Here is a 22007-nt window from a genome sequence, read left to right as displayed (position 1 = left end):
GATTATTAATCTTGATAATCACGCACATAATTTATCATTTTTCTCTTTATGAGCAGTGTTTTTGTGTGCCATTTCACAAACTTGAACCTATTTTAATGGTACAAAGACAATTTTCATTGTTTTTTCTCTGAAAGTATCGTTATTGTATTCACTTTTAAATCTATAAGCTATTTATGGTTGATTTGTTCTTATAATATGGGATAGGAAGTCAACTTTGACTTTTTTTATAAAGATAGCCAATTAGTGTAGCATTATTTATTAAAAAGCCCATCCATTTCCCACTACCTACTAACTTTTCCATTGTAAATCAAGTGACCATATGGTCCTGTGTCTGTACTCTTGTTTTCCTGTCTCTTGTCTCTATCTTTGCACAAACAACTCACTATTGTGATTTGCATGCTTTGCCTGGTGGATCTTATCTGGTAATAAAAATTTTCCTAATTTTCCTTGCATTTCCATTTAAAATTTACAATCACCATGTCGACTACACACACACAAACACACAAACAACAACAATAACACAAGTGCCCTTTTAGAGTTTGGTTAGAATGTTATTATAATCAGAAGTTAATTTGGGGAAAACCAATCCCTTCCACTACACTAACTCTTCAAATGCATGAATATGATATTTCTCACCTGCTTAAACTTTCATTTAGCTGAAATATTTTCAAAATAAATATTTTAACAACATTTATTCTATGTACTTTTAAGTATTTGATATTTTGTTGTCATTTTATGTTAAATTACTTTGTATTTCCTTTTCTGTTCTTTTGTACTGGTACATTAAAATGCAATTGAGTTTTGTATATTGGTTGTACATGCAATGACTTTGCTAGATTTACTTGATAATTCTAATGATCTGTAAATTCTTTTTCAGTAGTTTCTTCATGTAGCCTTGTTATTTGCAAATTGTCATGTTGTAATTTAGTCCTATATAATCCTTATGAGTTTTCTTTCTTTTGCTTATATAATTACATTGGCCTGGTCCTACAATTCAGTGTTAAATACAAGTTGTAATAGCAGCACTTCTTTGTTGCATTTTTTATATTTAGAGGAAAAATTTTTCAATAAATTATCCTTAAATATGATATTAATTTTAGGTTTTTGAAGATAATCTTTACCACAATAAGGTTTTTTGTTTTTCATGAACTAGACTTGAATTTTATGTAAGATTAACTATAACTATTGAGATAATCCTATGATTTCTAAATATGTTTTTATGGTGTAAAATATTCTCTTAAGCATTGTGCTGCAAAGATAAAGCATGTAATATTATATAGTGATATATTTAAAGTAATTTGGGGTATGCCAAGATTATAAACATTTTTATATATAACCTAGAATGTTCCTAAAATTTCAGTGCTGTTAAATATATAAGAAAGCATGTATCTCTATTTTATACTCTTTGAATAGCACAGTTTCAGTTTTGGGATTCCAGCTGAGATATATATATATATATATATACATATATGTTATTACTTTGTAGGGAAACAGGCTGCCTTAGATCCATTCGTTTTGCTGAACCTTCTGCCAAACTCTACTGACAAGTATTACATTTACAATGGCTCATTGACGTCTCCTCCTTGCACAGACACCGTTGAATGGATAGTTTTTAAAGACACAGTTAGCATCTCTGAAAGCCAGGTAATCTTGGAAATTCACATAAGTGAAGTATTTGAATCAATTTAAAAAAAATAATTTTCTAGCTTTATTTATAGGGTTTCTGTTTTAAAGCATTTGCAGATGCCTTCAAAACAAGCATGTAAATTATTTGATTTTCTTTTCAGTTGTCTGTGTTCTGTGAAGTTCTTACAATGCAGCAGTCTGGTTATGTCATGTTGATGGACTACTTACAAAATAATTTTCGAGAACAACAATACAAATTCTCCAGGCAAGTGTTTTCCTCATACACTGGAAAAGAAGAGATTCATGAAGCAGGTATGTATATAACTTTTCTACAAGTCTTACAGATTCATTGAATATGACAATTTTTGTATGATGGAAAATACACAGAACTTAGAGTTCAGGAAATATTTTGACTTTCAAGCTGTAGGTAAGTTCTTTAACCTTTTTCAATCTCAATTACCATGTCTACCATCTATCATTACCATATTCCAATGTGAAGAAAAAAAAAACTTTCCTCCTTGTATGAATAACCCCTTCTTACAGATGAGAAAAATAGATTTTTTAAAAAGGAAAGTGATTTTTCCAACATATAGAGTAATAAACAGCAAAGCCACATGTACCTCTCCAAATTCACAGCATCCTCCTGGCCTAAAAGCTGTAAGAGAGCAGAGAAGATGCCAGGGTGTTCAGAATTTGGGAAGAGCACTTCTGATTGGGTGGCAGAGGGGACCTCCATGGGACAACCACCTTGGAGCTGAGTCTTGATGTGTGATTTGGATTTTAATTTGCTCATCTTTGTGTTGCTAGCTCCCAGGAAAAAGCTTAGAACCTAAAATGTGCTGAAAATGAATGCACTGAATTATTAATGAATCAAAGTGAGTCTTCCTCCCAGTTTCTTCCTTTGGAAGGAAAGAAATTTGTCTTTGTCAGACACAGCTGAAGTTGATGAGACAGACTGAGGTGGAGTCTCTGGAGCATCCTCTCAGTCTTTCGGAGCTGACACAGCACTCAGAACACATTTCAGAAATGTCCAAAGGACACAGTCACATGCTGCCACCTCACCATTTTCTCTTTATCCTGATGTTGTGTGGCTCATGAAAGCTCCACTTGCTGGGGCCTTTGTTCTAGGACTGAAAGCTGATCCAAGTAGATGGTCTTCTTTGATGATAGTCCTGCACTGCATATTTTGCCATGTATAATGTTAATTTAATAACCAACCTCTTTTGAAGATGAGGCATTAAAACTACATACTTGTATTGTTTTAATGTAATACATAAGAGAATTGTTTGTCCTTTGACAAAAATAGTGATAAAAATGACAATGATGAATAACCACATTTAATGTGACATTATTTCAAGTTAAATTGCCCCAAATTGAGAAAACCCATACTTGTACCCTCAATACTAATGACTGTAATATCCTGTCTGGAGAATAATAGACTACTGATTACAAAAAAGAAAATAAATTTAATCACTTCCTCCAAAATATGGTAGGCCAAATAACAAAATAAACAAATAGGATTCTCTTTTGTTATGTCCGTCCATCAGTTGTATTTTATTAAAACTCATTTTTCTTTCTTCCTCTTTTCTTTTCTTTCTCTATTCTCCCTCTTTTTTTTTTTGACTCTTCATTTCTTGTAAAATAAACATCAAAACTACTTGTCATTGCATGGTGGGTCCTGCTTGGTGCCTATTAGTTTAAAATGTACTCCTCCCCAAGCATCTTAGCTCCATGAGACTCTTTAAGGATGAAAAGATGTGTCCCATCAGGTTTCATTTAAAATGCTGCTTCTGCCAGATGTGGTGGTCCACATCTGTAATCGCAGTACTCAGGAGACCAAGAAGGAGGATTGCTATAAGTTTCAAAGTGAGCTTAGGCTGCATTGTGAGCCCGAACTATATAGCAAGACCCTGTCTCAACAACAACAAAAAAAGCTGTTTGGTGTTAGTGGCATGTTCTTCCCTGCTCTCTGCATGGCATGTTTCCACAGGAAGACCCTACCCTGCCACCCTCTCCTGTCTCACTCTGGCATAAAGATTACGTTTAAGTAGACACCAGTTATGCAGAGTACAAGATGAATAATACTCATATGCTTCTCTGACATGCTCAGGGACTCTCGTATACTCTGCATCTGAACTTCGTGGTAGTTGTACCATGGTAGCTGCCTGTGTATTTTTCTCCCCAACCAGACTGAGCCCCATGAAGGGAGTCACTATCTTTTATCTGTCTACTTCTGTTTCTGAGCTAAAATAAAGCCTCATTCACTGAATATTCACTAACTATCTGAAATAATCCCTTTTCTGTAATAAAAATATATCATTTTATGCTTGATGGGTGCTCACTGTGCTTTTCAATTTGTAAATTTATAGTGCTGGGTTAGCATGAATTGTTGTTTTCATAGGTAAGTGTTAACGGCTCAAAGAAGTAATAGTAATGGCAAAACTGTAACAGCTGCTGTGTTTTCTATGATTTTACTAGACATGGAACCATAGAGTATTTCACTTATCACGTTACTGATTTCATGAAACGAGGCTCATATTTTTCATTTTATTGTTTGGGAGCTAATGTTAAGGACTTGTCCCTGTTTACACAACCTGAAGGGGGCAGAGTCAATATTTGAACCCATCTGTCCCTGATTTTAAAGTCTTCTATGTTCACCCCATTGTATTTTATAAAGAAACATACTTTCAGCTTACATTATTTTATAATAAAAGCTAACAACTGTAAAGACATGAAGTTTAAAATAGTTTTTTTGACTCTTCATTTCTTGTAAGATAAAAATAATTGTTTATCATAAGGTCAAACAGAGAAACAATTTTCTAAACTCCTTGGTCTTTCAAGTTATATAAATGTGCGATGGGCCCCATAAAGGAAGGAAAGCAGTTTTGTGGAGAGGAGCTCATGGCAATCGATCTTATTCTCATACACCACATGTCTAAGTTGTCACAGAACTTCATATCCCTGCAGCAACACTGTTATAACTGTCAGGGTAATAATAATTTATCACCTATTTATCTTTGGTTTATTACCAGAATAATTAAAGTGGCCTAACCAACTAGGGAGAAAAGCTATTCAAAATAAATTCACTCATTAAATGGGAGGGACTTACAAATGAAAAAAAAATTAAATAAGTTTTACAGTAAAAGTATTTGTCCCCAGGCTGTTGGCTGTGTGTCTGTTCCTAGACACAGTGTTTCCCCAGCTTCTTCAAGAAAGTCCACTTTGAGTTAATTGTATTTTGACTCAAGATTTATGGGGAGCAGGAGAAAGGAGAGCCTACAAAGCTCAGCCTGTCACTGAAACAGCTGCATACAATTTAGAAAATATTGCTCAGTGTTACTTCTTTATATTGTATGCCCTTAAGATAAATGAGGGTTCAAAAGCTTTAATTCTAGTTTTCATTGAAGTTTTTGTTCCTAATGATCATCATTCTTATTCTCAAACTGCATAAGCAGAAGTATATCCCTTCTCCATTCTTCAATGCTAGGCCTCATGCTCTTAGATCCTTCTGCACTTGCTGTGACAATTCTGGCAGACTGTCAAAAGCTGCCATCTTCTAGCTCCATCTTCTCATCTTTCCAAGGTGGGAGAATTAGCTCTGCCGAGTCATAATACCTTATCTGCCCATCCCCAGTCCCGAAAGTCTGCAATTAAACAGTCCGCCTTTGGCCAAGACACACTTCCCTGCTCCAGTGAGGTTGGAGGTTTTAAAGAACACTATTTTTTTATGTTTACACAGATTTGAATGTTTATTTATAATTTTTTAAAGCTTAAGCACTTAAATTTTGGATTTGCAATGAAATTCATGTATTAGACCACAGATTATGTCAGTTGGATGAGTCATAGGGAAACATTAAGCATTTTGAAAATTACATTTTATGTGTGCTTCAAATAATTACCATTCGAAGTCCATATTTCTATATCACACAATGAGGCTAGAGACCAGACCCTTATTCATTTTTGTATTCACAGCATGCCTTAATGTTTTTGAATAAATACGTATTTCACCCCAGTGCATCAGTCTCCTACTGTCCATTTTCTAGAGTTAGCATCTTATAGAAAGCTGTTTCTTTTTTGCATCACAGAACGACATCGTCACTTCTGAGAATCACAGACTTTAATAGAGCCGTGCTGAGACAGTGAGGAGAAGCTGTCTTTTAGGTTCATGAGCACTGTGCGTGACTAACACATGATCAGAGTGCGGAGCGGGTGAAATGCAGCTTCGCCCCCCCCGCCTTTCACACACGATGTGCTTTCACACTGCCCTCGACCTATTTATCAGGTGCCCCATAAAGAGCAGCAGCCTGTTGAAGCGTGGCAGAAAGGAAACTTGGGCTTTAAAGCTTGATATGCTTGTACTGTCAAACCAAGTTCGTAATCAGTACCTACCAATATAAAATATTAAATCTCTAATCCTCAGTTTCTTCACCTATAAAATGGGAAAGTTCACAATGGTCGTGTTATAGGTTTGTTGTTAGGTTAAAGTGAGCTGGAGCTCACTTAAGTTAGCCTGTCCTGGGAGAAGATGGTGAAGTAGGTAGAATTTGAAAGCTTAATTATTCAGAAGTACTACCCAGTAATAGAGCTTTCCCAATCATTGTGTCTAACACGTGTGTCAGTGTTTAAATTAGCTTTACTAAGCTCCAACACTCCTGAGAAGAAGCCATACCCTTGTATGCTTGTCTTCTGGGCCTATGAGTCTTTAAGCTTCTCTGAGAGTGGATATCAAATTACTTATCTTAATATTATCGTAAATGAAGCTTATAAGCCTCAAATAAGGATGTGGTGGATCTTGGAGGACACAGTCATGCAGTACTTTTGTACTGAGTTGTGTTTGCTCACCAGTTATGAACTGCAAATGAGTGGGAAATAGCTGAGTCAAATGCAGCGTAGTCTCAGGTAATTATGATACTTTCTCTGCCACTCCCCAGAGCCGAGCCGCCTCCCTGTCTCTTCCTGTCAATCCACATTTTTGGTCATAATAGAGGGAGCTCAGGCTGCACCCCGTCTCTGGAGGCAGATCAGAGCGAGAGAGGCAAAGGGCACTCGTATCTGCCTGGCCATCTGTGTCATCTTTCCTGATGAACAGACAGATTTGTCCCAGCTAAGAAATTCATGATTTTTTTTTCCTATCTTTTTCTTCTTTCTGTTTCCTCTATTTTCCCCTTTTTTCTTCATGGCAGTTCTTAATCTTTTGGTACTTGTTCCAAAAAGTATATGAATTCCTATGTACTAGGTATTCTTCATGCAAATAACAAGAGGATAAATGATAAGCATGGTACTTTATGCCCGCTAAAAGTTTATAATACTTTTACAATTTTGAGTGAGAAATATGTTTAATGTTGACAAGCACTAATTAATTTTGATGTAAGTAGCAAATTTTTTTCCAGTTTATTATTCATTTCTCAATGAAATGAATTCGGGATTTGGAAGCTAAAGACATTCATTATATCTTAGGCTTACTAACTTTAGAAGTTATAAAGCAGAAATGAGCTTCCTAAAGGCAAGAACAGCACCTTTGGCTTTCTCTGTCAAGGAGTGCCTGACACAAAGTAAGTAAAGGTGCCCAGCAAGCAGAAGACAGTGGAATGTTGAAAATGTTTTAAAGCCAGAACGTTTATAGCTCTCTAATGAGGAACAACTTTGTAGGAAGGCTCTTTTGTGTGTACTTAGGACTGCAACGTGTTCTTACACTCTGTGTGGCTTGACATGGGCCCTGGAATGTGTCAAAGTCAGTGGCCTGCAGGAACCTGGTTCTCCCTGGCCAGGGTTCCCTGGAAAATGAACTATGACCTAGATCACACAGAGATTTGGAAGGGAAATTGGAATGTGAAATACAGTCCTGAAGAAGAAATGAAACTCGCCATATTTTTGTTACTATCTTATTCTATGGTAATTTGTACTCTGCATCTAAATACATATTGATCTGGAAACCTTCCTTGGTTTCTAATTCAGATAATGTGCTATGCATAATTTACATAATTTTAATAAAATGATTAAGTCTATTTCAATAGGAAGTAAAGGAAAACATGAAAATATTTGTGTATATTAATCACTTCTCTACTGGTCATTACCCAGATTTATATTTGGATACCAGCTAGGAAGTAGAATATATTGGATTGTTATTTAAAAGATTAGTTTTATAGGAAAAACTTTTGACAAGGCCAAAAGTAGAGGGTTTTCTAATCATTCTAAAGTACATATGTCTTCCCACATAAAATTCTGTTTCAATAAGGAAACAGTAAGACTTATCTGAACATTTATGACATATTACTGAACAAAAGAAATGATTTACAAATAAATTAATAATAAAATATGAGTATATAAGATTAAGCAATAACCAAGAAACTCTTGAAGAAAGCAAGAAATGAAATTAATTGGCAAAGAACAGGAAAATTCTTAAAATTTGAAACATTTTCTAATTGCTACTATTATGTATATATTATAAGATCTGATAAACATAGATATTCAACCAAATTAATTTGAGCTATTTAGAGAGTAGGCCTTAGACATTTCTCAGTTAATATTTTTTATATCTTAAGAGATTTTTGTTTTGTGTATATGTATAAAGCTAATGGATTTTTAAATATTTTCATCTTGAATACAATTCACTTTAGGTCATTCTTTAAAAGTAGAGTTGATTAGGAGGAAAAAGTTTACAAATTACATTGTCCAGGTTCATTTTTCGCCATCTAAAAATGGATCTAGGACTCACTAGAGGTGAGCAGAAGGCAATCCTGTGTCTGTAATGATAGTCTGTGTGAATAGCTCTTTTTGAAGGTGTCCCTATGGTCTTCTGCCATCCAGTGGGCATAAACGGAAGTGTCACAAGGTAGCTTAACATGAGGTACTTAGAAGACATTTTGTCTGAATTGTTTTTTGACAATGAAAAAACTGCCTTATTCCCAAAAGAACAGCTCCCTGTAACCTCATCTTAAATTAAAAAAATAACTTTATGAGTTTGCAGTGAAAAATTCTGCTAGTATTATAGATATCCATGTAATAAATATATAGTATATATTAGATATTGGATATCAAATATATACTACATATATTTGATGAATCACTCATATATCATCTCCATCATAGAGTATGTATCCTAAATTGCAAGTACTGATTACTACACATGAAATTTAAGCTTTGATTTATTCAGCCAATTGTTATTTGTGAGTGCCCTCCTGTGTTCATGAGATGAACTACAGTCTGGCAGAGGCAAAAAGCCTTTTGGTCACATTATAATGCAGTTGCTGGCGTGTCTTCCTTGAATCCTTATGGGTTTGGTATCCATAATAACTGGTCAAAACTAAGTCATCTCCACTCCCATCTACTGGCTTTGTAACTCTAGGTGTCCCCTGAAAATAAAGCCCACATTCTGTGAATTTATTAATTAAACTGTCCTAAGAGATCTTTTCCTCTGCTTTGCAAATATCTCTGACCTGTGAAAGATTACATTAGTCAGTTTGCTTCATTAACAGTATGAAAGCAATCTCATAACTATTGTCCTCCACACTGGTTTAAACAATAGCATTATGAAGGCTTTTTAGCAGGTACCAGGGAATTCTTTATGGTGGGGTTATGTTTTTGGCCTAATTCCCAGCATGAATTCAAATTCGTGTTACAAAGTCTCTGAATGACTTTTCACATTTTTTTTGTGAGATGAGACAAACTTTCCAATTCCCTGAAATCAATTACTTAATCTGTTATTTATGTCAAAACGAGGTTTTTTGGTCAGCAGTTATGAAAAATATGAAAATGATAGTTTTAGTTGTTGTGTAGATGCCTGAGATTGGAAATTGTTAATTATTTCAAAAATTCTCTACTAACAAAATACCCAATAATAGACCATATTGACCTAGTCCTATGTTAAGTATATGTGTTAGGTACTGAAATGACAAAGACATGGTGAGCATGAGGATACCGTTTCTTATTTGTTTTTTAAAAATGAACTTGTAGGGCTGGAGATTTAGCTCAGTGATTGAAGCACTTTCTTGGTGTGCGCAAGGTCATGAGTTTGATTCTTGGTACAAAAAAAAGAACTTGTGGGCCAGATATATTCAAGATCATGTTCTAGGCAATCTGTCATTCTTAAGTTTGTAATCTAGTAGAGGAGCAAGATACCAGGTAAAAGTAGTATGAGCAAGTGAAATGCGATAATACTGGTAAAATGGATGAGTGAATACAGATCACTTCAGTAGAGATCAGAGAACATGAAATAGAGAGGCCAGGTAACATTTGACAAACATTTTCCAAGTGGAAATGAGGGCTTGGACACAGAAAAAAACAGGGATGGAGAGTATTTTGCCATGGCATTTCCTCCTATCCTGATGCAGGTATTTAACCTGTGGGGTCTTATGCTAATGGTACTAAGAGGGTGGAAATAATCTGTGATGTTTAGAGGTGACACCTTTGGAGATATAATTAGATTAGGTCATGCAGCTCCCATGATTGAGTACTGGCGACTTTATAAGGTTGGAAAAGAATTTCACACAGACACGGAGACATATACCTACTTTGCCATGAAGTGATGCAACCAAGTGGGTTCTTGGCAGAGACTGCAATGTGGGATTTGGACTTCCAGCCTTCAAAACTGGAAGCCAAATAAGCCTACTTTTCTTTGTAAAATCACCTGCCACAGGTATTTTGTTATAAAAAGATGACTACTAAAATTTGAGATACAGAAAATGACATGAACAAAACCTCCTTAATGCAAAAGTATAACTTGCATAACTTTTTACCTTACATTGAAATAAAAAACAGAAACAAATTGTGCAGTGTGTTTTACTTAGTAAAGTCCTTGAGCCAGTGATTGTGTCAATAAGTCTCTCTCTCTCTCCCTCCATCCCTCCCTCCTTCCTTCCCTCCTTCTCTCTGTCTCTGTATCTCTCTGTTTCTCTCTGTCTTTCTCTCTGCAGTTTGTAGTTCAGAACCAGAAAATGTGCAGGCTGATCCAGAAAATTACACCAGCCTTCTTGTTACATGGGAAAGACCTCGAGTGGTTTATGATACCATGATTGAGAAGTTCGCAGTTGTGTATCAGCAACTGGAGGGAGAAGACCAAACCAAGCGTGAATTTTTGACAGATGGCTATCAAGACTTGGTAACTATAAGACCAATTGTTGTATCATAGTAACTTTATAGTTTAAGGTAAGGCATTAACAAATGACTGTAAATTGTTATCCTTGGTTACTTTGGACTCTGAAGGTCTCCAATGAGGAGCAGAAACTAGACAAAACTATGTCAAAAGCTAAGAGAAAATTGTAAGAAAATCATGACCTTGCCAACGTTATAAGAGCAGTTACATATGAAAAAAGTTATGAACTGGAAATCATATAATGTTCTTCTCTTTACAAATAAAGGAACTTAGAGGCAGTTAAACTCTAATTAGGATTTCACAGTTATGGGGAGAATTGTGCTAAGAAACTCAATTCCTGATATAATGCATATTGTTTCCTCTATGAGGTCATCTCAGGACAGGAAAAATAGAGAAGTGGACCCAAAAATCCTCTGCATTTCACCAGATTTGTAGATAACAGATAGGAAGTGATGACTGGTCAGAGCTTTGGAAATGTAGAAGGACAGGTGATTTTTATCAAATGATCCACCCCTCCCCATGTACACATGCACACCAATTAATGAAAATAAAGTACAATTTCTTTCTGCGCCTCAACACCTAGTGTTATACTTTGCTTTGGTAGGAAAGTTGGCTGTAGTGTGATTTAAATCAACGAAACCTTCCCTGTGTATGGCTCCAGGGAGACAGCACCGCAGGTGAAATGACACTGGAGCCTGTCTAGGCAGCTATAGTCCTTCAAGTCCTGGGAACCATTGTCTAAATAAAACTTATCATTGTTATTATATTTAGCAGTATATGAGAAAAGCACATAAAATGATAACTTTTAATTCAGTTACATAGAATATAGATATATTGTAATATGGGGAGACTAGAATTTGCATAACTATGGTTCATTTTGTGATTGTGCAAAGAAGATAATTTTGTTATTACTTTGGATATATGTTTCAGGTGAAGATATAAATTAGTGTTTCATATTTTTATCCTTATTTTCAGTTGCTTCCCATCTATTAGTTACAATGTTAATTTTAGTTTTGTGTTACTCATTTATAAGTTTGGAGACTTCTTTTTAAAATGAAACTTTCTAAAATTAAATTACATATAATTCCAAAACAACCTTGTTTATTAATATCTTCCTAATTCACAAACATGAGAAGTTTACGTTAACAGTACTGTGTAAGTACTTACCTTGATAAAATGTAAAAGTAACCCATTGCAAAATGAGAAACAATTTTTTAGGACAACTGTCTAGTATGTTACTAGCCTTCTGGGGATACCTCATTGTATAATTACTAATATCTTTTTTTAGGGTGCTATTCTCAATAACTTACTACCTAATATGAGTTACGTTCTTCAAATAGTAGCCATATGCACTAATGGCTTATATGGAAAATACAGTGACCAACTGATAGTAGACATGCCTACCAATGATGCTGGTAAGTACTTCCTCAATATGATTTTGTGTCTTCTAAATAAACAAGGCTGCTTTGCTTACTGAATGCACTGGCACTTTCTTCTGACTTTATATTGTTTTAGCATATAGCAAAGTCGTTTTTCCTTAAGTCTGGTTTGCCAGGTAATTTTGTGAAACATGGGACCTATTTCTAGGTCAGTGAATTTAATGCAAGCCAAGTAAATTTATTTTTATATTGATGTTTCATTTTTAAAGTAGTAAGGAAGCCTGTTCATGTTTTCAGTGATTATTAAATATAAGTTCCTGTGTGATTATTGAAGCTGCTATTCTGGAAAATTAAGAATTGGTTTCATTTGTGTTTATTTCCTGTTTTCAGCCACCAAACCACTTTGTAGTAAGTATGTATATGATCTTAAGAGCATGTGAGATCCTGTGAAATACCTATGCAAAGCTTCTCAACAACTCATCCAACTGTTTTATCTTCATTTCATAGCTTTATCAGGGATGCTTTTCTTCAGTTAATTTGTCAATACTTTTTCCCAAAGACAAGATAAAAGTTGTTTATACTTACATTTTATTAGCATGCATTTTTTGTAAGTATTACAGGAAAATATTTTGATCTCAAGCATATGCAATAACTGAATGAAGTTCTAACCATCAAAATTTGACAATTTTCAAGTTTACATAATGTTTTCCTTTTGTTAGTATAAGTAGATTTCAAGTAATAGAATAAAAGTATGTATTTACATATGTATGGAAGTATGTGTATGTATACACATATATGTATATATGTATACACATGCACATCATACACATGTATATTCATATATATGTGTATGTACTGTAAAAATACTCTTTGGTCATTCCTATCATGAGGATGCTCGTTAACATTTTTACATAGTTTAATGTAAATCAACATTTATTAGATCAATTTTATGTACAGAAAGAAAACTGCTGCATAGCAGTTTGCCTTTATTGCCTAAATGTTGTAGTTTGTACTTTTAACCCAACATCGTGTTCATTGATTCTCATGACACAGTTGCTTGAACTAGTTGACCTTTTAAAATAAGGACTGTATGGAAACTATGGAATGTTATATGTATCTTTCCAAAGTACAGAGTACATCTTTTGGGGCTGGCGATTTAGCTCAGCCTCATAAGCACCTGCCTTGCAAGCAGGTGGTCGTGAATTTGATCCCTGATACCGATTTAAAAAAAAAAAAAAAAAGAGTACATCTTTCCTCTTGCTTTAACAAGCTCTAAATTTTTTGAAAGGTGAGTATCAAAGGTGACTGATCATGGATTTAACTATGTCATATTGTACTACTCCACTGAATGACAACAGTCCCCAAAGCCTTAAATCAACACATCCAGGGAATGACATCACTACTAATACAGGATCGACCAGGTTAGCTAGTACTATAAGTGAATAGATTAATGTATGGCATACAAAATATGTTCTCTTCCTTTGTTTATATCTTTTTAAGTTCAATTACATTGAATATATTTGCTTAATTTTACTATCTTTGTCTAATTATGCTGCTGTAATGACAGATGCGCCATGACTCCATAATGCTAAGTGAAGTAATGCTAATGCTCAGACTCAGAAGGTTATTATATGTTACATGTTTTCTCTTATATAAGAAACCCAAAATGTAAATAATATAAGGAGTGAAATAAAAGAAGGGTAATGGGAAGCAGAAACAAGAAAGAGATCTGGGGATGCGGGAAGATGGGTGGTAGAAGGAAGTAAAAAGACCAAGATGCCACAAATTAATTAATTATATTCAGTATCAATTAATATATTCAGTATCAAAAATATAAACTAATAAAAATTAACAAATATTTTCTGTACATAAAATAATTTTACAGTTTATGAAAATTTTTACATTAAACTATTTATACTTAATTTTTAGTCACTATGCCAGAATTTGCAACTTTCTGAATACTTCTTCTAATTTTTGAGAGAGCTTTTATTGCATATGAAAAAGCAGATCAAATGTTAACTTCCTATCAAAGCAATCTGAGTGATTTTTAGACTGAATTTGTTTTGACAAAAAGACAATATGCTTGAATCATTAGTAATATTTTCATATTTGACAAAGTAATAAATTTATAACTTACTTTCTATTTTTTCAAAGGATCGGGACACTGTTGAACATTGTTATAATGAGATGCTAGTTTGGACACACCACTTAATCTCCACGGATGTCTTAATCCCAAAAAATTCTGTGTGCAGTAAATGTGTTTTAGAAAGAGCTGGTGTTTGATTTGATGTTTTGACACAGTATATCTTTAAAGTCCAGCCTCACAAACTTAGGTAGAATATTCTGTAACTGTTACTATGAAGAATTCCTTCATCAAAAGTGTTGGATTTTCTAATTCCTCATAAAGAGAAGTATCAGTTCCCTTAGAATTTATTCTTTCTCATTTTGAAGACTGCATTTCAACTGATATATGTACAACTTGATATGAAAATTGTATATGTTTTGGTACAAGGAATCAAACTCAGGATCTCACTGTTGGCAGGCAGGTACAGAAATTACATTCTTGTAATTATTATTTTAAGGTAGATATATCACTATAAAAGCCTTGACAGCAAAACTGTCTTGTGGTTTGATGAAATAACTAGGTTTAGTGCCTAAACAAATTAGTGAATGTTATTAGTTGTGTGGCTATAGAAACTTATGAATGCTGTTTATTTTATAGTTTTTATTAGTGCTTTTTCATCCTGTTGATTATGCTGTTGATTACTTTAGTAACACTATATGTATCCCATTGAATTATTCTTTTATTATTTAGAATAACTTGTTTTACAAATACTATTCTGTTTATTGTTTTAAAAAATAAAGAAGGTAACTTTTAATTGCCCTAATTTTTGCATAGATTTCAAATATTCTAGTCAATGTTTGTGAAGGCAAAACAGCGCATTAACTTATTAATTGGATTAAATTGTACTTTTAAATTGATAATTTTGTTAATTTATTTTTGTACATTTTAGTTATTCTTGTTTCTGTGTACAACATTACCACAAACCACTGTGTGTTTAGTGTTGTTTCAAAATAAATACATAAATTCTTACTAAGAAACTAAATTCTTCAGTGTAAAAAAGATATACATACACACACACACACACACACACATATATATATATATATATATATATATATATAGAGAGAGAGAGAGAGAGAGAGGTGAAGGAATATATATTCTTTTGAAAGACATTTTAGAAAATTAACAATGAGTAATCCATGGAAATATTTATTTCATGACTATATTTCATGGTAACTGTGGTCATTTCTCTCCTATAATTTAGATTATGCACAAGTAGAGTGTATTATTTAAGCAGGACCTTGAGAATCATACGCTAAGTTTAAGTGAATGGTGAATTAAATCAGCCCAATTTTCGTAAGTCTGTGTACTTTTCAGTTGTTTGTGGTTGTCTTGTCAAGTCATTTTTCATCTGTCTTTATTCTACCTGTACCATCCTTTTAGTGTTATTGCACGGTAATAAAAACATTTAAAATCAGAATTTGAAGCAACTGCAGTCAACATTGCTCTTGCTTTTTACACTGTGAACTTGATTACCTTCAAACGATTAAACTTTGCTTGTCAATTTACAGCAGCGTCACTTTTTTGTGTTATTGAATATTAATGTTTTACTAATGTAGTACTTCTTAAATCAGTCTGATATTACACATGACCCAAAACAAACTCCAAATAAGTAAATAACTTATTTCAGTTATTATGTAAATGTGAATTTTAAATTTTCAATAGTTAATTATAATCACATTCACTTTTTCCTAGCCTCATGGAGTCACTTTGATGAAAATATGTAATAAGACAGCATAATTTTTAATGTATGTGTCAATAAAGAAAATACAAGTTCTGTAATTTGTGAGGAAACTGCAGGCCAAAGAGAGCCCAACATGATGACCTGGTTCCAGTCAACCACATGCTACAGTTTTGAATGCTCATGACTGCAGAATCTGTAGGAAGATAGAAACAGTTGTCCAAAATTATTATCTTTTAAAATTGTTCTAAAGAAGCTCAACAAAGACTTGAGGATTCTGGGGAGGGCAGTTTCTCCTGGGAAACACCAGAATTTCAGCCCATCACAGTGATCTGTGTCTAGTTGGAGAACAGAAAGAAGATCCTTTAAAGTGAACGTACACACACCCCTACAGAGTCACCTGCTCTCAGGTTAACCACCCATGACAGTGCCATGGAATTGGAAGGGTCTCAGAGCGTGATGTGGGCCCACAATTTCAGCCCCAGATCCTAAGAACACCCATGTAAAATTTCTTACTTCTTACTGCAGTGAAGCGCAAACTTAGTTATCGTAGAAGACACTGTTACTGTTTAGAGGATGTGACTGGACAAAAATATTGGCTTTTCTCTTACAGGAACCACAATCCAGTTAATTTATGCTCTAGTAAAGGGTTAAAAACAATTCAAAAACACATTAGAGTATTGAAAAAATCAATCCTTAATACAATAATTAAATGTACCTTACATGATCTTCCAATGAAACATGAAAATTACGCTTGCCCATTAAAACATATAATCAGGTGAAGTTACACCACACATTTAAAATTTTAAAACATTTTCTTATACATACTAAGAGGAAAGGGCAATTGTTGAAATTTCTTTGAAGACTCAGCAAAAAATCTATGGTATAATATATGTATCACTAAACAAGTATTTAATTATTTGCTTTTATTAATATTACAATATTGTAAAGATGCAGGAAAAGAGATGGATCCATTTTTAACTATTTTCTATAGAAATAAGAATTATCTTGATGAATTTGATGATTTTTATGTGAAAGAACTCGATACAGTTTTTAGAAAATCATACTGAAGGTTATTTATAACAATTTAGTTGCATCCCGTTGTTAAATCAACATTTGTTTATTTCCTTAAAGGTTTCAAAGACTCTAGGGTTTGAGACCATTGAAATCACTGTGGTTTAGAAATATTAAGAATAAAGAGAATAAAAAGCAGGCGGTGGGAAATGGACCAAGTAGGACAGAAATGGAAGAGGGAAAACACTATTCAAATAAAAGTTTTCAAATACATGATCAGCTTTAACAGGAAAAGTGAAAATTATATTTTAAAACTATTGTTTTTACTGAAGCATTTTCATTTTTATAGCACAGAACTTTGCTCAGGATAAGTAATATTGAAATATTTACCAAGAATTAAATTAACTTTACCTTAATCTTGGGAACTAGATACATTTTTAGATTTTACTTGGTTTTTATTCTGCGTAGAATTCATGCATAGAATTGTGCTTTGGTTTTATACTTGGATATATCCAGAAACTTTATTAGGAAGTCTGCACTGGAAAACAAGCCTTGATATGATGGTGTATTTAATGTTAGTTCAGTTATGCCTTGAAATTTCTGTTGAATAAGTATTTGTTTTGAGGACAGGTAAAGACATAACACAACATAGTATCAACATAGCATAAAGCAACTTTAGACATGGAATGAGGTTTTATAAAAGCATCTGTATAAAAAGGACATAATTATAATAATGGTGAAGCTTGGTCTGCCATGTTCCCAATGACTCAAGCAGCTCAAATGAAGACTAGGAAATATTCTTTGACACAGATATGGTGGTGCAAATCTGTATCCACAGAACTCTGGGAAGCTGAGGCAGTAGAATCACAAGTCAGAACCCACATTGGGTTATTTAGAAACTTAGTAAGATCTGGTCTCAAAAAAGAAAAAAAAAAAATAATGAAGAGGGCCAAGAGTGCAGCTCAGTGCCGAAGCTTCGAGTTTAATTCCCAGTCCTGCATGCGAGCGTGTGCACACGCGCATGCACACACACAAACACGCACAACTTTGGCCTTCATTAATTTGGCATGGTGGCTGGATTCCTTTCAGAAGAGAGAACCTGCTCTTAGTGTACTGTGATATTTACTGACAAATTTTGTTTCATAGAGATAACCAGTGTTAGAAATATGTTAATTCTGACTGGTTGAGAAAAACAGACTTGAATGAATCTGACTACTGAATTATTTGTATAGACAACCTTAGCTGTTTCCCTGGGGAGGATGGCAGGAATCAGTCTGTTTAGTCTTTCTTGCTGTAGCTACAAGCTGGATAACATTCTTCTGGATGCAAATAAGAATGAGCCCAGATCTGAAGAGTAAGTGAATTATTTGATCCTCAGTCAGAAAAATTTAAAGAAGCAGTAATCAAATGAGAAAATAAGACCTAAAAATACAAACAAGATCAGAAAAGAATATAAATCTGTCAACTTGCCAGAAAAATCCTTGGAATTTCCCAACTTTGCTGTTATCGGTCCTGCTAAGGATGAAAATAACCCTGATAAAAATTATTTTAATCTCTTTTATTCAACATTATCATTCTCACTGTCTTCTTAGGTTCAACAAGAAGTGAGGTAGAGTTGGGGAAAGGAACTGGGCTGGTGTCACTATGGATATCAAAGTTACGAATGTGGCTGCATATAAGGGTTACACAGTATTGTAATTATTCTGTAGTAATAAGCCTGAAATTTTAATTTGACAGATTGTATTTTTCAAAGCTAATAATAATTGTGTTTTCCCTCCTTTGCCATTCAAAGGTAAATTCACAAGGGTGAACTCAGTAAGAATTTTAATAATTTTGCTTTTAATTTTGTAGAACTTGACTTTTTTCCTGAATTAATTGGAGCTGAAGAAATAATCAAGGTATTATTCCACTTTATTTGGATTTTATACATTTTTAAAATTTAAGACTCTTAAATTACTGTTTACATTTTAGATACTGTTACACTAAAAAATGTTAATGTTGAAATATTCAAGGTAGCACTAGTTGCTAAGTTTTATAGTAACATAATTGGTATATATAATTCTGTTCTCATGAAATTGAAAAATGATTTAAAAGTCTAATATAAGAAAAGCAAACAGAGAAAAATATAAAAGTTTTGGAGCTGGGCCTGGTGATATATGCCTATAATCCCAGTGCTCAGGGAAGCGGAAGCAAGCAGAGCAGAGATTGAAATCAGCCTAAGCAGCATAGCCACTTAGCTAGTGCCTTTGTAAAATAAAAATTTTGAAAATGGACAGAGAAGTAGCTCAATGCAAAGGCCCTGGGTTCAGTTTCAGATATAAACAAAAAAATGGTGATTATGAAAAACTGATGAACTTCAAAAATGATTATAGCTATGGTCTCTAGCTATAAACTGTATTTTTAGTGTTCAATTTTTTCTAAAGGACTAAAATGATATTTTAATACTTAATATCTCTACAGTATTTTGTGTTTTTGTTTTTGTTTTGTTTTGTTTGGTACTGAGGATTGATCTCATAATCTTGTGCTTGCTAGGCAGGCACTTGTGCCATTGAGCTAAATCCCTGGCTCCATTGTCATAATTTTTAAAAAGAGAGAAAATGATTACTTACTGAATCTTACATTTCATTTTAAGCCCAAATCTCATAATTGAGATTATATTTTCAATTCAAATTCTATTGTTGAGTGTTGTGTAGAAGTTGATAAAATGTGGTAACTAATGCTATTATCCAGCAATAAACTGCAATTAGGTTATGTTTCTTAGGTTATGTATAATTATTTCAATAACATCTATAATGGCTGTTCTCTCACAAGAGATTATTTTACCAAAATCACTAGTCTAACTTGTCAACAAGAGTTCACAAAATTCAGTTAAGGATATCCTTGTGAGTGTGGCATATGCTTGAGAACATGCATGTGGATACATACATGTCAGAATGATCAGCAGAATAACATAAAAAGAAGGAAAAATATATTTCTATGCTGTTTTATCAATTCAAGTTATTAGTCTGAGTAAAATTGTTCTAGTAATTGATCCCATTTCATGAATTATATTCTGTTTGAATTACATATGAAATGAAATACACAACATGGACTTTTTAAAAGGACCAAGGAATGATCAATTATTTTTATTTTAACACCCATTGTCATGATTCTTTGTTTATTTTTCTTGTTAATGAACATGGAAGTGACACTAAAGTGACATTTAACATACACTTAAAAGTTATTTAAAATTCCAAAGTTAATTGATAGGAAATTTCCACATGAAACTGAAATGTGGTGTTCAGCGTAAGATTTATCTGTGTGATAAATTATCTGAAATGTCATATTTAGTGTAAACAGGCCATAAGTTAGGTGTCATATTTTTGTTTTTCTAATAACACTCCAATCCAAAATATCAAAGACCATGGTGATCAGGTTGCCTCCTGTCTCTCCTATTACTTATGTCACAAATACAAGCACATCTTCCTGTTAGAGAAGACAGTGGAGACATCTGAGTACTGTGTCTCTCTACAGGCCACCTAAAAAAGATTCCTGAAGAGGAGGAAACAAAATAACCTACGAGCCCAGTCTCACCAGTACCAGATGCCACACTCAAGTGGTGTCACTGAGGTTAACTTAATGAATGAGTTGTTTGCAATTGTGTAGAAAGGGTCCAGGAAGCCAGCAAGGAATGGCTTGGTACACATTGGGGACACCAGGGGCTGGTTACTACACCTCAGCCCGAAATGTGAAAAGGGGGTGTAGCGAAAGTGACACAGCAAATGCTGGGAACTTTGTAGTGGGGCAAAGACATCTTGGTAACCAGTGAGTAAGGAAACTTCTAGGAATAAATTCACTCTCTTGCCACCTAGCTTCTGGCAGAGCAAAAGGGAGGTCTCGGAGAAGGAATTTGAAGCGGGGGAGATAGAGAGTACGCACGGGAAGAAGACAGCAAAAGGGCAGAGGAGAATCCAGAGCCATTAGTTCCTGGCAGGAAAAAGACTGTGATCTCAAAGAGAAGGAAAAGTCATTTATACCAACTATGTCATCACGAGGCTGCATGCGTGGTAATGATGCCCAGAGAATGCACAATGCACATTCCTTGAAAGACCAAGCAGAATATGTTGGCACTGCCAAGGGACAGGAAGTCAGCTACTACCACATACATGAGGAATTATAAACGATAGTTCCAGAGCAGCAGTTAGTGAACTTGACTTGGGAAACCAGTATATTTCATGCTATTGAAATATAGTAATAAATAAAATTAGGAAAGATTCATACCGTAATTGCTTTCTGGAAGCGTGAATCTGCAATAGGATGAAAATATGGCTTAAGCTGTGTGCTGCGCATGGTAATGCGTGATACACTCAGGAAAATAAGGAATGTGTCCGTGATAATTTTGTGTGTATGTGGTACTGGGAATTGAACCCAAGGCCTTTGCACTGAGCTATATCCCTGGTCCTTTTTAAAAAATTTTAAAACAGATTCTCATGAGCTGCTATGTTCCCCAGGCTAGATTTTAATTTTGTAATCCTCTTGCCTCAGCCTCCCACAATGCTAGGATTACAGGCATGTGCCATCAAGCCTGGCCTCATAATGGTTTTAGGCCTTGAATATGGATGTTTTTCATGTTTGGCAGAGATGTAAAATTGTTTGTTGGCTTCCATTTTCTCTGGAGACTAAACAAGACCATTTGCCAAGAATAAGGAAATAGAGGAGAAAAAGAAGATTTAAATAGTGTTTTAGTGGAACGTAGAAATGTGGAGTGACATTAGAGAGCTAGGAAAATACACAAATTTACAATAATGAGGAAATGTTTGGAAACTCCATACTGCTAGCTTAACATTGATCCTGGAAAACCTCTGGAGCAGACTGAAGTGTTTGTGAGAACTTTTATGACAAAAATAATCTGTAATCAACAGAGCCATACCCAAAGAAAGCCAAGGCAAATTATTTTTATTTCCTTTTATATGAATTTTGAGATTTGCAAATGAAAGGACAATTTTATTCAGCAAGATATTTGGTGAAATCTCACAGGTTGCCCTTGTGAACCAAGGTATCAGACAATGCAAAATTCCATGGAGAAATACAGTACTGACAATTCATGAGAAC

General features: G+C 34.2%; 1 protein-coding gene across 4 annotated transcripts in view; it reads left to right on the top strand.

Moving 5' to 3' along the window:
* The window catches only part of Ptprz1 (protein tyrosine phosphatase receptor type Z1), a 165185-nt gene that overhangs the window by 100209 nt on the left and 42969 nt on the right, over positions 1 to 22007 (top strand). For all 4 annotated transcript variants that reach the window (XM_063241532.1, XM_063241528.1, XM_063241524.1 and 1 more), the window contains exons 7-11: positions 1487 to 1644; positions 1788 to 1938; positions 10539 to 10723; positions 12006 to 12132; positions 18768 to 18814. In XM_063241532.1, coding sequence (XP_063097602.1) covers positions 1487 to 1644; positions 1788 to 1938; positions 10539 to 10723; positions 12006 to 12132; positions 18768 to 18814 — 668 coding nt within the window. The remainder of the gene's footprint in view (positions 1 to 1486; positions 1645 to 1787; positions 1939 to 10538; positions 10724 to 12005; positions 12133 to 18767; positions 18815 to 22007) is intronic.

The sequence above is a fragment of the Cavia porcellus genome, unplaced genomic scaffold, assembly GCF_034190915.1.
Source record: "Cavia porcellus strain 051 isolate PalLab524CR breed Dunkin Hartley unplaced genomic scaffold, mCavPor4.1 scaffold_2, whole genome shotgun sequence".
In the NCBI taxonomy this organism is placed as follows: Eukaryota; Metazoa; Chordata; class Mammalia; order Rodentia; family Caviidae; genus Cavia; species Cavia porcellus.
Note: the sequence above shows the minus strand (reverse complement) of the source record. Positions and strands in the feature narration are given on the sequence as shown.